The sequence below is a fragment of the Pollicipes pollicipes genome, unplaced genomic scaffold, assembly GCF_011947565.3.
Source record: "Pollicipes pollicipes isolate AB1234 unplaced genomic scaffold, Ppol_2.1 Scaffold_7255;HRSCAF=8741_pilon_pilon_pilon, whole genome shotgun sequence".
NCBI lineage: Eukaryota > Metazoa > Arthropoda > Thecostraca > Pollicipedomorpha > Pollicipedidae > Pollicipes > Pollicipes pollicipes.
The window spans coordinates 237,875-254,290 of record NW_023597050.1 but is presented as its reverse complement, the minus strand read 5'-3'; the positions used below and the strand labels follow the sequence as shown (position 1 = coordinate 254,290).

Below are 16,416 nucleotides of genomic sequence, written 5' to 3'. Positions count from 1 at the left end.
ACACATTTAAACGTATTCTATAGAATGTGATCCCCGTTATCACTTGAGTTGCAAGCATTAGCAAGGCAGGTTGAAATATAATGATCTAGGTGGTAAAGTGACTGTGATTTTGCCATGCGATGCTGGAGTAAAATCAAAACAGTATTGCCACCATGTATTGCACGTGACTCGTTGAGTATCGACAAACTCTGCGTAACGCAGAAGCTCTACACAGCGTAACAGCTTTCCCCTAGCGTAAACGGGTCATACGGATTGTATATATGAAAGAGCACTGTTTTGGCAGGAGGGCTTGAACTACAGAAACCTCTCCCATTACGTAGCGATGTCTCCTACCCGCCGAGCGGGAGATGGGATGTTGTACTTGGAACATTGTGGTCCTGAGCATTCGCGTTGATTATAAATGATGGCCTCGCATGGTTGACGCAACTGGCGTATATCATTGCACTGCCCTCATCGACTACACGGAAGCATACACACATGACAAAGCAAGCTCACGCCAACTCAGCATTTCTAAGATGCATTGGACGTCTTCCCATCCCGTGGTGTTGACCGAGGCGACCCTGCGAGAACATCCGGGCGGGGTCTCGTGCCGAATGTACCCGTCCCCGTCTCGTACCCGTCCCCCGGCTTCACCCCGCCCGCCTCACTTATACACATACTCCGAGTACATATTCTCTGCGGCGCTGCGGGTGGCGCGCGCACCGTTGCGGTACCGGCTGAGGCGGAGGTACAGGCCGCCGGCGGCCAGCAGCGCGCTGACCAGCAGAAGCACCAGCAGCAGCAGGACCAGCGCCAGGCCCAGCCGCGGCAAGCAGACCGTGCCGGACGCTGCTTCCGGCTGCCGGCGCGCCTGCGCGCCCACCGAGAACGACAGGTCGTCCGGCGACACGACCCGGAAGCGACGCGCCATACTCAGCGTCAGGCTGCGCGCCTCCGTCACGCGCCGCTTGGAGCGCTGGCGTCGGCCGAGGCGCGCGCCGAACTTGCCGCTGGGCGCGTACGACACGCTGAACAGGCTGCGGCTGCTGCCCGCCGAGCGCATGGTCGAGAACTCGTTTCGGATGTCGTCCATGGCGCAGGCGGAGTCGTCCATGGCGCAGGGCCGCCCGGCGCGCGGCGCCGCCCTGGTCGGCTCACGCAGCCGTGCCAAGATGTCCTGGACGGAGCGCGGCTGCGGCAGCGTGGTGGGGCCGACCATCGGCGGCGGCGGGCCGGCGTCGGCGCGCGGCTCCGGCGCGAAGAAGGTCATCCCGCGGGTGTCGGGTGCCTCGCGCGCCGTAGTCGTCTCGGCCGCCGACGCCGTCGACGCCTGCGCGCCGGTCATAGCTTCGATCATGCTGCAGATGGGGTCACCGCCGGCCTCGGGGCACACCTCCTGGATCTGGAAGAGGGCCACCATGTCGGGGGTGACCTCGCCCGTCCGCAGCATCGCGTCGACCGCCTGCGGGTCGCGCATGGTCTGCCGCATCTCGGCCATAAACTCCTTGTCAGCCATGATCTCCTTGATGCTGGGATCGCGCATCAGCGTCATCAGCGAGTCCGCCGACGGCGTCATCGTCGCCGCCGCCATCGCCGCCGCCACCGTCGCCGCCGTCGCCGTCACGCCCGGAAACATGAGCGTCATCTGACTCGTGGTGGACCGCGGAGAAGTCGCGGACTCGGCCGGCATCGCGGTCGTCATGGCCGGTGGCATGTTCAGCGCCGCCGGCGCGGCGGACGCAGCGGGCGGGAGGGACGAGAGGCGCAGCAGCGTGTGGCCGGGCGTCACGGTCGTGCGGTCCATCGGCACGTCCTCAGGCGCCGAGGTACCGGTGGTTCCGCCGGTGGTCCCGCCGGTGGTCTGGCCGTTGCTCCCGCCGGTGGTCCCACCGGTAGTCCCGCCGGTGGTTCCACCGGTGGTCCCGGCGGTGGTCCCCGCAGTGGTTCCGCCGGTGGTCTGGCCGTTGGTTCCGCCGGTAGTCCCGCCGGTGGTTCCAGAGGTCCCAGCGGTGGATTCCGCTGCTGGCTCCGGCGGTGGTCGCATCGGAGGAGGTCGCGCCGGTCGTGGCCCGCACGCGCGCCATCATCTCCTTAACGCGGGTCGAGCGCCGTCATCGCGGCCGGCGTCGGCAGCCGCTCGCCCATCGGCGGCGGCTCCAACGAGCGCGTCGTCGTCGTCGAGCGGCGCCGCGTCGGCAGCGTCGGCATCATCGGGCGGCGGCCGCTCATGCGGAGCGCCGCGAAGCTGTGCGGCTCCGGCTGCGGCTCGGGCAGCCGGAGCGGCTGGCTGCGCTCCTCCTCGGCCTCGTCCTCCTCCTCCCGGTCGCCGTCCTCCTGGAAGCCGCGCGGCGCGTCGTCGCTGTCGCAGCCCTGCTCGCAGCGGCCCTTGCAGAACTCGACCTCACACGCCAGGTACACGTCCATGCGATCGGGGAACTTGAAGGCGTTCATGCGCGCGAAGGCGAGGATGTCGGCGCCCGTGCTGCCCGTCTGTCGCGTCTTGCGGAAGTAGCCCATCAGCTTGGGCTTGAGCAGGCAGCCGTCGTCGTCGGTCAGCTGCAGGACGGTGGTGCGCGGGTCACTGATGTTCTCGCCGTCATAGGCGTAGCAGTTTTTGACGGCCATGTCCATCTGTCCGGCGGCGGCCTGCGCCATCAGCACCACCGTCAGCTCGTCGCCGATGCGCACGATCCCGTCCACCGACTCTGCGAACGGACCGCGCCCCAGCTGGATGTCCATCCAGCAGGTGACGTCATCGCCAGCGAAGCGCGCCTCTGTGGCATCCAGCATCTGGACAGCGATCGGCCTGAAGGTGACCAGCTTCTCGACCCGGTCCGGCCAATCGCAGCTGAGCCGCCGCGCCGAGTCCCACTGCTCCTGCACCACCTGGCGGGACGCGGAGGAAACGGTGACGCGGCGACCGGCCGCACGGCGGCGGTGCGCGAAGTATCGGGCGATGAGAGCGTCTCTCGATGATGCGCTTCATGAAATAACGCATGTTGAACGACACTGCGTTGCGGGAAAAATTCGGTGGACACAAATAGGGGCCTGGTAGCTGTACTGCGACTGGACACGTGTAAATAAAATGAGCAACAGTTTAATTTTCAGTAGACCCTTGGTGCCATACTCCAGGGTTTATTCCATTTAGGTACGTCTGACATGGCTGAATCACGCCTCAGTAATAATTTTTTTCTTGAAATCGAATCAATCCACCGACAGAACATCGGGCACAACTTCATCAGACAGCACAGGATTCTGCGGCTGCGGCAGACTGTGACGCGATGGCAGCAAACGCATATGTATCGCGTGCATTTCACTCACCTCTTCCGACTGGATAATCATGGTGTTCTCGAAGCCCATGCGGCCGTCGTCCGTGATGGCCCGCGAGCCGCAGCCGGTCATCGGAATCTCGAACGTGTAGCTGGTGTCACCGCTCTGGAACGGCACGTACCTGGGGGGCGGGGCTGGTCAGTGGAGCGGGCCGGCCAACGGGGCTGGGAGGCTGCATTGACGCCGGGGGCAGGTGATCAGTTATAAGTGGCTAGATTAGGTGACTACGAAGCTGATTGTGAAGTCTGATCTACATTTGGGGTTAGATTCCAAGAGGATAGGTTTTGCATGCGGCACTCTACAGCCCACACTGACAACAGCAGCCGTTTGCATGCTTCTCTATTGTAGTTTAATGCTCCGTCTCCAAGGCAAGGAGTAACTAAACCTCGCATGGTGGCATCTACAGCGATAAGCGGGAAAGGCCACCAAAGCTTTTCATCGCTCCGATAAGGAGGGAACAGATGCACGTGTGTGGTACTATTCAGCCGATGGGGAAGGGCCAAGATAGGTGCCCATATGTTGGATCGATTTGGAGACAATCATATTCTTACCTGGTTGTGGCACTCGCCGTCCGCAATGTTTAACCGATGAATGCGACCGAAAGCTAAAAAGCCTACGAAATGGCATGCATTTATCATGCTTGGGAACAGTTTCATGTTTGTAGGTATTACCACTGGTTGTATTTACATACTACATAACACGTTTCCCTTCCTCATCAGAAGTCCTGCTGGATGAAGGCCAGTTTGCGGTGTTCAAGTTAATAACGGCTCATGATAACCCATCGTAGAGTCTTGACGTAATAAACCGCGTCACCGCCTACGGAATCAAAAATGAATAAAATCGCAGACGAGCGCAGGATAGTCGTGTCTTCACACGTAATGATAGATGACAGGCTGGCTGACGTGGACTACAGGTCACCTCACTACGCTTGCCGCTCGATACCCGCCGAAACTGCAACCAACAAACAGCTATGAAAGACACGTCTCATTCCCTCGCCGGCTGCCGTCCCATCACCGGCGCCGGTACAGTTTCTCGCGCGGCGACAGGGGGCGCGCGACGCGGTCGCGGCGGCGGCGCGCGCAGCCGGCGGCCGCCACGCACAGACCGAGCATGACGGCGGCGCTGAGCGCCAGCAAGCTGGCCGCGAACGTGCCCACCGACAGACAGACAGCGGCGGCCGGCTGCTGGACGGCCGGCGGCCGCGTCGGCAACTCGTCCTGCGTTGCCACGTACACCTGGCGAGACAGCCGAACCGGCTGGATCTCGGCCGGCGGCGGCAGCGCGCGCCGGCCGCGGTTGAAGCGACCGCGGCCGCCGCGCAGGCGCCGCTTGCGGCCCCCCAACCGGCCCTTGGTGCGCTTGGACGGCACGAGGAATATGGGGATGGGGGTGGCGCCGGGCGGATCGGTGACGACCTCGTTGACGCGCGTGGCGGCGCCGGCGGCAGCGCCAGATTCGAACGAGATGAAATTGGCGGCCGGCGCCGGCGCGGGCGTCGACGGCCGGTATGTGATGGGCGTCAGGGAGGAGGCAGCCGAACGGCGAGGAAGCGGCGGTGACCGGCGAGGCGGCGGCAGCGGCCGGCGCGTTCTGCGTGCTGCCTGCGGCGGCGCCCACGCGGACCGTCACCGCCGCCGTGGCGGTCGGCAGCAGCGAGGCGGGCACCGTGACCGTCCCAAACGGCGTCCGCACCACTTTGGCGCCATCTGGCGTGGCGCGCTCGGCGCCGCCGGCCGGCCGGCGCGCCAGTTGCACGGCCGGCCGCGGGGCGGCGCTGGTGACGGCGGCCGGGGCGGCCGCGGACAGGACGCCGGCCGCTGTCGGCCGTGCTGCCGGCGTGACGCGGCCGGCGGCCGGCGCTAGCCGGGACCGCGACGGTAGGCGGCCCAGTTCGATGTTGGCCAGCTGGCTGAGGATCGTGTCGGTGCGCACGCGGCCTTCGTCCAGCGCGTTGTAGCTGGGGTAGTCGCGCAGCACGCCGCCGGTAGCGTCGTTGTAGCTGGGGTAGTTGGCCTGGGCCCTACCGCCGCTGTTGTAGCTGGGGTAGTCGCGCGGCGGCTCCACGGTCGCGCCTCCGCTGGCCACCGTCTGGCTCTGCCTCGTCCCGGTAGCCGCCGCCCTCGTCGTCGCTGCCCTCGTCGTCGCCGTCGTCGTTGCCGTCGTCGTTGTCGTGACCCTGGTGGTGGTCGTCGTCGTGCGGCGCGTTGTCGTGCGTGCGGCGGTGGCGGTGCGCCTGACGGTGGGCCGCGGCGCCGGCCGGCGAGTCGGCCGCACCGTCCGCCGCCGCGTCGGCCGCACAGTGACCGGCCGCTGCGACGCCGCCGCCACCGACGCGTCGCGCCGCACGCACGACTCCGGGCACAGGCCTTTGCAGACCTCGACGTCGCAGCTGAAGTGCACCTCGAGCACGTCCGGGAACTTGAAAGCGGAGATGTAGCTGAAGGCGATGACGCGGCCGCGGCCGTCGATGTTGCGCCGCGTTACGTGCAGCTCCGTCATCAGCTTGCGCTTGAGCACGCAGCCGGCGGCGTCCGTCAGCTGCACGCTGCTTGCGGAGGCGAAGTCGGCGCTGCTGTAGGCGCGGCACTCGCCAACGCGCAGGTCCAGCCGGCCATCGGGGTCCTCGGCGAACATGAGCAGCGAGAGGTCGGCGCCCACACGCACCGTCTCCGTGACGCCGGCCGAGTCAGGCCAGCGGCCCACCTTGCACGTCCATGCCGCAGCTGACCGACTCGTTGGCGGCGAAGCGGACCTCCTCAGCCTTCATGCCGGCCACGGGCAGCGGCGAGAAGGTGACCGTCTTGCGCATCTGCGCCTGCTGCCAGTCGCAGGTGATTGTGCGCGCCACATCCCACGCCTCCTGAATGGTCGCGTCGTTCTGCAGCACGATCGTGTTGCTGAAGACGGTGCCGTCCTGCACCAGCGTGCCGCAGCTTGCCATTGGCACGGTGAAGGTCAGCAGGCGCGAGCCGCCGCCCGCGCCGCGCGCGTACCTGCCAAACGAGAGCCGGGGTCAGGACGGGTCAGGGCAGGTCAGGGCGGAGGTCGGCGGGATTGGCGTCGGTGGCCGTCGGCCGTGTCGGGTGTCATTGGGCTCGAATGGTTGTTGTCAGGAGGTGTTGTTTGTCGGATAGATTCCTGTCACTACTTTGTGCGGCGTAGGCTTGGTCTAAGTCACGAGCATCCTGACTGGCATGATGTTTGTCAAAGACGCGTATTGTGGCTAGCGAGCGTAGCCCTAGGATGGTTGTCTGAATGCCGTTTCTTGACAGCAATTGATGCGAGGTTAGGAGGTCCGGCACCGTCGTGTGTGAAAGTCTGCGAGACCGTGAATGTGACTCAAAGCAGGGGCGATCGGGGACAAATTCGGCGGAAAGTGTAGTTTTCACTCCGTGCTCAGTGAGTATTTTCGACATGCTGAGAGCATTCGATCGTGACTCGAGCATATTGGGGAACTATAGGGACCGTTTCATGCGGTGCTGGGATCGGATGTTCGTGATGGAGAACAGGGTGAGGACAGGCTGGCTCCGTCTGGCAAGCACAGTGGCCACATGTTCCCAACGAATCGCCGTTTATCTGTTACACCTTCTGAAAGGCTCAGCGATTTCGGTTTCTTCAGCACTGGCCGTGGTTGGTGACAACAGAAAGCTGTCGTACGGCGCGATTTCGGGGAGCCGAGGGTTTACTCCTCACCCCGATAATTGCGATTGGTGCTCAAAATAACGTGCGGAACTGGCGCTGTCGAAACTGGACCTGTGCTTGACCGCAGGCGGAGTGGAAATCAGTCAAATTTTCGACGAGTTAAGTTGGAATCACTCTCTTTTAAACATTGTTGTGAGTCATGAACTCCAAAGATAAACTGTACATATATATTTTACTTTTATATATCTATATCTTATTTATATATTTGTATATACTTTTGATTTGCATGTATATATATATTCATATTAACTATATATATATATACATATATATATATATATATATATATATATATATATATATATATATATATATATATATATACATATATCGTTTTGTATTCTTGTGCTGTCAAAACGAATGTTGTCTATCGACCATTACACAGCCCATGGCCCAGCTTTCAGCCGCCGCCAATCTCACGGTCACGTCCACGGCTTGGCTCCAAACCATTATTCCCGCAACTGGTCCCACCGTAATCAACAGCGGAGTTGAGGGACATCTCCCTTAGACAGAGTCGTAGTCAGCTCAAAGCTGTGGCTGTGCTCTTGGAGTCAGAGTCAAAATCTACTCCATGCGCTGTGAGCGCATGCCTCAAAAACGGGATTAATCACAAATCTGGTCAAAGCATTATGCAGCTTGCTCTATCACGCATAGCTATTAAGTTTATCCCGAAGATCGCTTCGACCTGTTGTAGAAAACACTGATGACTTATTATTCCAGCAATATTTCCAGCCTCTTGACTGATAAAGACCCAAAATCTGACGGGTATGGGTCGGACCTTGCTTACCCGCTGCCATTTCTTACCGTGACCAGGTGACCCGGTGATGCTGTCCCAGGGGTTTCAGAAATGACAACCTAACTAAATATACCATGCAGCAAGGAAAAAAGCTTTTCAGGTTTATCGCCAAAAATGTTTAGATATCCCTAAGATACGGCTACCATTTCCGACCCTGCATTTGTCCGTGTTCTGCGTCATACTGCGGTCCCGCCGCGGGCATTGGTGCGGTCAGGTCAGGTCAGGTCAGGTCACCGGTGACGCGACAGGCCCACCAGTCGTCGTGAGGTACCATCGGCGGCCGTCACCGTCGTCCCTTTTGACGTCCAAGCGGCAGTCGCACCTTGCGGCCGTGTTAGCGTATCTGAGAGCGTAGCCGGGCCTGTCGTCTGGGTCCGTGTCGGTCTGGCCAGTGGTTAGTCACGAGCGTAGCCCAGTCCCCAGCACAGGACGGACTAAACGAAGCCATATCAGTTATAGCACGCTGCATGCACATCCGTTATCCACGCAAAACACTGCTACACGACTACAAACACGATGCAGAGCATGATAGATGTATGCAGTAAGCTCGCGGCGCGTGAGCGATGTCGAGTCCCAGCTATAACTGTTATAAAATACCGTCTTAAACAGTGAGCAGCAAACTGACGATGCCTTTGAGGTAACTTGAGAGCGACAAGCTGTGGAACTGAAACGTACACCTCGCACCCTGCATTGGCCCATGTCTATGCCTCACCGTCAACACAGTGACATTTACATCCGTAACACCTGCCGGCAGACCTCACCTGCAGCTGGGGTCGGCGAAGTGGCCTTTGCTGAAGATGATGCCGTCGAACCGCTCCGAGAACTGAATCTCCACGCGCATGCCGGTTCGCTCGCACTGGACGTCGATGTCCGTCACGGTTGGTCCGCTCTGGTCGTCGGCGCGCTGCGCCGCCACCGCCTGCCGGCCCGGCGGCGCCGTCACCACCCCGCCTGACTCCGACAGCTTAACATAGCAGTCAGTTAGATCATCTCTGCGCTCTGTCTTCTCCCTCTACCGTGTTTGTTCTCCTTGTGACGTAACGTGTGCCTGTTCCAGACAGGCGCTCTCCCGCTCCTTGTGTCTGCCCCGCTCTCTCCCGGCACTCCTGTCACTCTCTCCCTCCCCGCCCCTGCTGCTGGCCGGGGCGGTTGGGGAGGAGCCACTCAGGGGAGACGCCCGTGTCACCGCTGGCAGATGTGTGAGGGATGGCTGGCGGATCGGGTGCGGGCGTGGCCGGCCGCCGGCCGCCCCGCCGGGCGCGCCGTTTTCCTCTGGCGCTCCACCGGCTGTCGACTGCGCCCTGTCAGCAGGGCCGCCCTCGAAGAAAGGGAAATCTGCCGCCGGCGAGCGGTCTCGGTTGGCGAGGGTTCGCCCCTCACCGCCCTGTCAGATACCGCCGGGCGAGCAGTCTCATGTTGGCGAGGGCTCGTCCCTCACTGCCTTTGCCAGATGCCGCCGGTGAGCGGTCTCGGTTGGCGAGGGTTCGTCCCTCACTGCCCGTGTCAGATGCCGCCGGCGAGCAGGTCTCAGTTGGCGAGGGTTCGTCCCTCACTGCCTTTGGCAGATGCCGCCGGTGAGCGGTCTCGGTCTGACGAGGGTCGTCCCTCACTGCCCGTGTCAGATGCCGCCGGCGAGCGGTCTCGGTTGGCGAGGGCTCGCCCCTCACTGCCTGTGTCAGATGCCGCCGGCGAGCGGTCTCAGTTGGCGAGGGTTCGTCCCTCACTGCCCGTGAGCAGAGGCCGCCGGTGGGCGGTCTCAGGTTGGCAAGGGTTTGTCCCCTACTGCCTGTACCAGATGTCCGCGCATCATTGAATGGAAGCAGACCAGCAGAAGTAATATTGTTGGAACAAAGGTGGTGAGACGCAGACAAGCAATTGTAGTATGAAACATACAAATCTGTAAGGTTAAAAACTGACAACGTTATTAACAAGTATTGTTATCAAAATCTGATAAATTCAGCATAGACCATGCGTTTTCCTACTTCTTGTTGGGAAACAGGTTCATGTAATGCAGCAGACAGGTTCAGTAAAGGTTTTCTACACGGCGATTATATTAGTGAAACACAAATCAAAACATAGAATTGAGCTTTCGACATCTTGCTCGCGTTTGCAGCCCTGTATGTCGGTGGAAACATTGCCCTGTTTTAGTCACACCACGCAGACATTCTCGGCTCAATTCATAAAGCGCGTGACAGTGCACGTGATCCATTCATGCATTACCATTCAGTCTGTGAATGTGCGACAGCCGTACGGTTATCTGTCTTGATTCAGACATGATTCAGCTACGTCGCATCCCCTCCCTGATGCACTTGTACTCCCCTCATTGGGAGCTTTCCCCGGTTGGCAATGCCTGTCCTAGAGAATGGCACCGCATTCTGCACGCAACGCAGTGATCCCCCACTCCAGGTGAATCCTATAAAGTAGACGTATGGAGCAGGCGGATTAGTGGCGGTCCGGGCCGCGCCGTTTTGAATTCCCATTTGGCTTACAGTGAAACTAATGATGGAGTCAGATCATCTTTCAGAGCCATGGCTCGACCAAACAGCTGTGAATCTCACCACTCGAATTTGGTCGTAATCAACTGCAGTTCAAACATCGTTAGTGACGGAGAGCGCCGGGCAGATGCTAGGCCGTTTTCACTCTGGACGATAAACGAAAATACCTGCGGTGATGAAATTTATGAAGGAAGCAAATCGCTTCTGATGGCTACTTGACGGTGAAAAATTACTCTAATTGTGGGCCTGAATCACTTCAAGTAGAGAAGAATGCGTCACTTTTGTCGCTGAAGCGTTATTCGATCCATTTCCTTAACCTGCGATGTTGCCCGGCTTAAACATTAATAAAAACATATCAGCCATGTTTCCTTTCTTGACTCCAGTGGTGGGACGCAAATAATTGCGTGGCATCAGGACGGGTGCTTTCAACCGCGGGAAAATTTATCCCGTGGGAATATGAGGGGGTCATCGGGCGGCCAGTGCATGTAGCCAGAGCTTGTCTGCAATTCAAGAACTGCAACCTTGCAGGCAGCGCCACAAGCAGACGCTGGCTGCGAGAGGATGTCGCCACATGCACTGTCATGCATCATATTTGCGATGAGCCTGAATATATGCCATAGCAGCCAAATGAAAGGGTGATGTCTCTACCGGCAAGGGGTGTTTACGCACGCGTGAGATAGCGACAGATCTATTCTGTGATTTAATATGTATTGCCCGAACACAATCACGGAGCAAAACACTTCTCCGGACATACCAATCGCGTATATGGCCCCGATTAGAATAAGAGTTACAAAAAACCAAACGACTTATGGAACTGAGTTTTGCTGTTTGCTTCGGGGAGGAGGACCTCACGGTTCGATTTGCCCTCAGGGAGTCATGAATACACCGATGGCAAAAAGATTGCCTTAGAATGTCTCAAGTGTTGTGGACTGCGGCGCTTCTCGCTCAAATCTGCAGGAGTTCCCGCCGTAGTTCCACACTTAAAAACCTGATTACGACAGTTCAGATCACCACTCACCCTTTTCCTAGCACTGGACGAATGCATCTAACTCGGGGCCCATCCCCACATCCCATAAAGAACTTAAATCCGTTCATCGTTTTACTATCAGCTATCAGCGTCAGCCCACCGTCCAATGCCCGCCAACCCGCCGTCTCCAGGCTTGCTGACATGGACCGGAGAACGATAACACGGGCACGCCATCCAGACGGCGCCACCGCGCCGCGTGACCACTGCCCGCCTCGGAGGCGTCCGAGCCGAGCATTTGTGGCGCCGTCCCGGTCCGTGGTCGCGCCATAATAGTGACGCATCCCGCGCCCGGCTCGGTAGCCGGCGGAACGACACGGTCCGTGACTCTGTTGTCAGCCCCACGCTTTCACTTTCCGGGATTCGCTAGTGGACAACATCTGTAGTTTCCGGAGCAGCAGCGCTGTCGAGGGTGTTAAGAAATCGGATTCACTCTCGATGGTGTTAGCCCGCGCTTCCGTTGCGAAAATGGCGCGCTCTGCGTCCCTGGCGCGGGTTTCCAGGACCAGGTGCAAATAACGAGTGCCGCAGAATACAGTTTGCTCCAGTTATGTCACGCATTGCTCCAGACGCTACGATGCTGTTCAGGTCAAGGCAATCAGGCGAAATACCGTGGGCCAATCGGATCCTGTGGAAAAATGACCCCCGATCCCAGCGCATGCGTACCAGCTGCTGAAAAAAGACAGCAATAACAAACTGCTCCCTCGGTAACCACCTTGTGGTGAGATCTATGGAACGCCCCCACTGTAAGCATCTCGGCATTATAATGAAAAGCATTCGGTGTCGGCATGCGCGTTGCTTAAGTTAACATTTTAATCACGGGTGAAACTTATAGAATTGCTTTGGAACGTTCCTCTACATTGGCAAACAACGATGCAATTGTTGCGCTGGTGCAGTTCTTCAACTAGCGATATAGATACCCTTCTTGGCGGCCCAGGAATCAACTCGGTACATGTTAACGAAGAGGAGAGAGCTACTCAGCACAATGCTCTATCACGGGTCGGCTGACAGTCACATGTCTTCAGGTGAATGACGTTTTGGGGGGATTTGACCTCAGATTAATTGTTTTTGGTCATTTGTGTGGACACGCGCGACATATGCGCTCCTAATTCTGGGATACTGGTCCAAAGTTTAAACTTTTGTCACAGATCCTATGGGCAAACCATAGACTACGATGGCGATAACCTCATCACGGCAGCTCTGCAGACCGCTGCGAAAATGGCTCGTTCTGGATAATTATGGGATGGAACAAAGATAGGCTGTAGAACACGATTATTAAGGTAAGAGGATGAGAACCTCAAGATTCTGGCTGTGAGATACACAATGACAAATGGAACTTGCATATATATATATATATATATATATATATATATATATATATATATGTATGTATATATGCCTTGAGAAAATTAAGAATGCCAAGCTCAAAGTGTCACGTCCAGTGGCAGCTGAGTGCCTGACTCAACAGGCTATGAGTGATGAACTGGGCGATAATTTTTATCAGTTTCGGTTTCTTTGAAGAGTGTGAATTACATAACTCATGTTATCAGATCATCACACAAGGCCACACCATCTGTAATTCAGGTACTGGTCAGCCATCCAGTGCAGATTCCCACCCACCTGACCAATATTACCCGATTACGGGCCGTTACCTAACGGCTGAGTAACTGCAGATGTTCGTTCCATTTGGCGTCGCGCCCCGCCGAGCGAAACGCTCGCACTGGCCGCACGCGCTGCGATGACACCCGCCCGGACCGGGGAAACGTCCGAAACCGAGAGTGGAACGGGAGCATATGGCCGGTCTGGAGCGGTTTCACTTGTCCCCGGGCATGCTCGCCGCCATGTGTCAGCGCAGGCAGACGCCCTGCACATGTGCGCCGCGCTGCTAATGGTCGGAGGGAAACCGCCGTTGCAGACGCTGATGACAGCAGTGCGTCTGTCCCTGCCCACGGCAGAGTGCGGCGCGTCTGTCCCTGCCCACGGCGGAGCGCGGTGCGTCTGTCCGCTGCCCACGGCGGAGCGCGGTGCGTCTGTCCGCTGCCCACGACAGAGTGCGGCGCGTCTGTCCCTGCCCACGGCAGAGCGTGGCGCGTCTGCCCCTGCCCACGGCGGAGCGCGGTGCGTCTGTCCGCTGCCCACGACAGAGCGCGGTGCGTCTGTCCCCTGCCCACGACAGAGCGCGGTGCGCCTGTCCCCTGCCCACGGCAGAGCGTGGCGCGTTCTGTGCCGCCTGCCGCGCTCCCTTAGTGAACGTAACGCACATTTCGGTACCGGTTGTGCTGATCCGGGCGTCACCTTCTTTGAGTTGAGAAGGGTATCTTTCCTGCACCCTGGGCTGCGAGCAGGCATGAGCGTTGTATTCGTACAATGCGTGGTAGGGGCAAACATCAAGTTTTCTAAAAACAACAGCGACAACGCAAAGGTGCTCGCTGTTTTTCTTGCTTTTTTAGTGAGCTTTCTGCTGTGCTTCCAGCTACATTGTAACATATGGCACGATTGAATCTGTTCCCAAATGCAGGTTGTTTGCAACATTTAACCATCCATGACAATGTGCCCCCGGCACTGCCGCTTTTCCGCATGGTGTCGCCGCCACCGCGTGTCTGTGTATCTGTTTGTGTGTGTGTATGTGTGTGTGCATGTGTTGCCGGTGGTTCGTCTGACAGCGTAAACACGTGCTGCATCACCACGCGTCAATTGCCCGCGCCGCTGATTTCTTTCTCACAACAATTATTGGACTACCGAAACTGTGCGCCTGGATGCGCTATAATTCAGCTTAGGTACGCACATAAGCGTAGAGCGTTTTCCAAGTTTTCTACACGACGCACTGCACTGTTTAAGTTGATATCCAGTTAGCGGTAACAAGCAAGCGCTGGAACACACGCTTACAAATGGCATTTCGGTCACCGTGGCACTTATATCACTGAAATGGTTGACTACCAATATGGATGGGTTAGAAAAAGGCTGCTAAGAGTAATCCCGGTTGTTTCCTCCGGTCAGTCCTTTTGCTTACAAAGTGGCTCAGTTGACATTAAATGCCAGCACTAGTGCGTACTTGAAGTACCGCAATGCTATTGGTGTACCGCCTGCCGGGCCGTACACCACCGTTGCCATGCCAATTTTGGGCGAAAATTTCCACGCGGTTAAATGGGGTGAACTTGCATTTTAGGAAAACGTGTGCTTTACGAAAAACGTGGTAAGCGAGAAAGTCTCAAAACGGAAGAATACGTTAATCTCCGTGATTCAAAACTTTCCCGCCTCGCTGAACTCGAATGACGTTGCCTTGAAAATTACAACCAATTTGAGTTTAGAAAACACTTCACTTTCACACGTGAGTCACACAATTACATTGCCGGGAGACGTTTACCACGCGGCCTCAGATCTCGCGTGTGAAACAGCCGCTCAGACACTTGTCATGCGTTGTTCTCGACTGGGACCGAGCAATGCACACTTCTCCTTGATGTAAGCACCCTGGGCAAAGGCAAATTAGCCAGCCCTGACTTATATGAGCAGGGTCTTCATGATGCGAACACAGCAGGAAGGAAAAAGCGGTGCTTAAATCCTGAAAGCTTAGTCTGGAACCTTCTTCACGCCTTTAAATTAAAGTATGTACAACAGTGTCGTCGCTGCGTTATCGCACATCTGTATTTTCTGCTGTATGTCTGATGACTTTATCTTGCATGTGCCCGTCAGTAAAAGTGTACCTACATTGTTCCGACTGTGTGTTGTTTTTTCGGCATATAGTGCGTCAATTCAGGTATCAAGTTTCTTAAAGACCTCTCAACACTGGGACGTATGCGAAGGGAACTTTCGATGCTCTTGGGTTCCTGTTACCTATTTAATACCAAGCGTACTCTACAACTAAAGCATTGATCGCATTTCTTTGAGGTTAAGCACCAGACATTGCACAGGGACACAGCCATGGTTATCAAGTGTTTCAATGGCGATTTGATGTCCTTGCACTGACCTTGATGAAGACAGCCACCAGCAGTGTCCAACGCAGGCCCAGCCTCGTCATGACGTTTAGCTGGAAACCACAACACGCATATAAGTACACAATACGACATCATAGAGGTAAAATTCCTAATAGCAAGCCCATCCGATGATGATGCTGGTTAGAAGGAATCACAAACAACATCAATTCCACTGGACGAACCGGCTAAATTCAGGGGAGGGGGGGGGGGGGGCACGTTGTCACGCGAGGGTACATGCCGTGTGTCCACCACCGCATAAGGGATAGGCCACTGGCTGTTCTGGTCACACCCAGCCAGGCGTTTTAAGTTGCATCTCGGTGTCGTTTACTGGAGTCTTTGAGCCCGTCGTGGCTTGCTGCACGGAATGGACAGTAACACATTTTGTCGTCGCTCATGTCCGCTGGCGCTGTACCCACACGAACCCAGCCGTCTCCGCGTGCCCTCACAGCTGCTATATGGAGCCATCCCGCCATCGACGGTGCATTCGGAGCTAACCCTCACCTAGTCTGAGGTCCAGGAGCCGCTGGGATCAGCCCAGCCGTGGGTGGCTGGAGCCGGCAGGTGTCGGTGTCGACGGCGCTGGGTGCGGGTCCTGGCGCTGTCCCCCACGCTGCTCGCTCGCTGGCAGCGTACCTCACTCTGCAGACCGCGCTGCCGTCCCGAACCTCCCGCTGCTCCCTCTGCGTCCCAGCTCCGTCCCTGACCACGCCCGCTCCTTCCCGGCGACCTGGACGGGAGGCAAACGGCACAGACACCAGAGCCCGTCCGCCGGCGTACTTATAACCTGGGCCGCGGGCGCCGCCGCCGCCGGCCAATCGGAGGCGGCGCGGGGCGGCGACGGCGCGCTGTTGACGGGACGACGAGCCCACCGGCGAGAGGGCGCCACCTGGAGCATCGGAGGACGGCTCGCGATGATCCCGGCTCTGCTCGGAGCGCTGAGCTGTCCGCAAGAGATGGCCGCGGGGCGTTACATTTGGCTCTGTTCGGAGCGCTGCCTGTCCACGAGAAATGGCCCCGGGGCGTTACATTTGGCTCTGCTCGGAGCGCTGGCCTATCCACCAGAGATGGCCCCGGGGCGCGACATTTGGCTCTGTTCGGAGCGCTGGCCTATCCACCAGA

General features: G+C 57.9%; 1 protein-coding gene across 1 annotated transcript; it reads right to left on the bottom strand.

Annotated features, from left to right (window-relative positions):
• Positions 1 to 643: 643 nt before the first annotated feature.
• On the bottom strand, positions 644 to 16,035 carry LOC119111009 (uncharacterized). Its single transcript, XM_037234828.1, has 7 exons — positions 15,799 to 16,035; positions 15,291 to 15,350; positions 8,569 to 8,726; positions 3,301 to 3,430; positions 2,273 to 2,865; positions 984 to 1,508; positions 644 to 716 (listed from the first exon to the last, which is right to left on the bottom strand). The coding sequence occupies exons 2-7, from the start codon at positions 15,339 to 15,341 to the stop codon at positions 644 to 646; spliced, it is 1,530 nt and encodes a 509-aa protein (XP_037090723.1). The 5' UTR covers positions 15,342 to 15,350; positions 15,799 to 16,035.
• Positions 16,036 to 16,416: the final 381 nt, after the last annotated feature.

Bases quoted from the DNA above. Each gene is read 5' to 3' on its own strand.
- LOC119111009 (XM_037234828.1), bottom strand. From the start codon at position 15,341: ATGACGAGGCTGGGCCTGCGTTGGACACTGCTGGTGGCTGTCTTCATC. The intron at 8,727-15,290 runs GTCAGTGCAAGG...CCGGGCCGGCAG, and splicing joins TGGTGGCTGTCTTCATCAAG to GCGGTGGCGGCGCAGCGCGC. The intron at 3,431-8,568 runs GTGAGGTCTGCC...CCCGCCCCCCAG, and splicing joins TTCGCCGACCCCAGCTGCAG to GTACGTGCCGTTCCAGAGCG.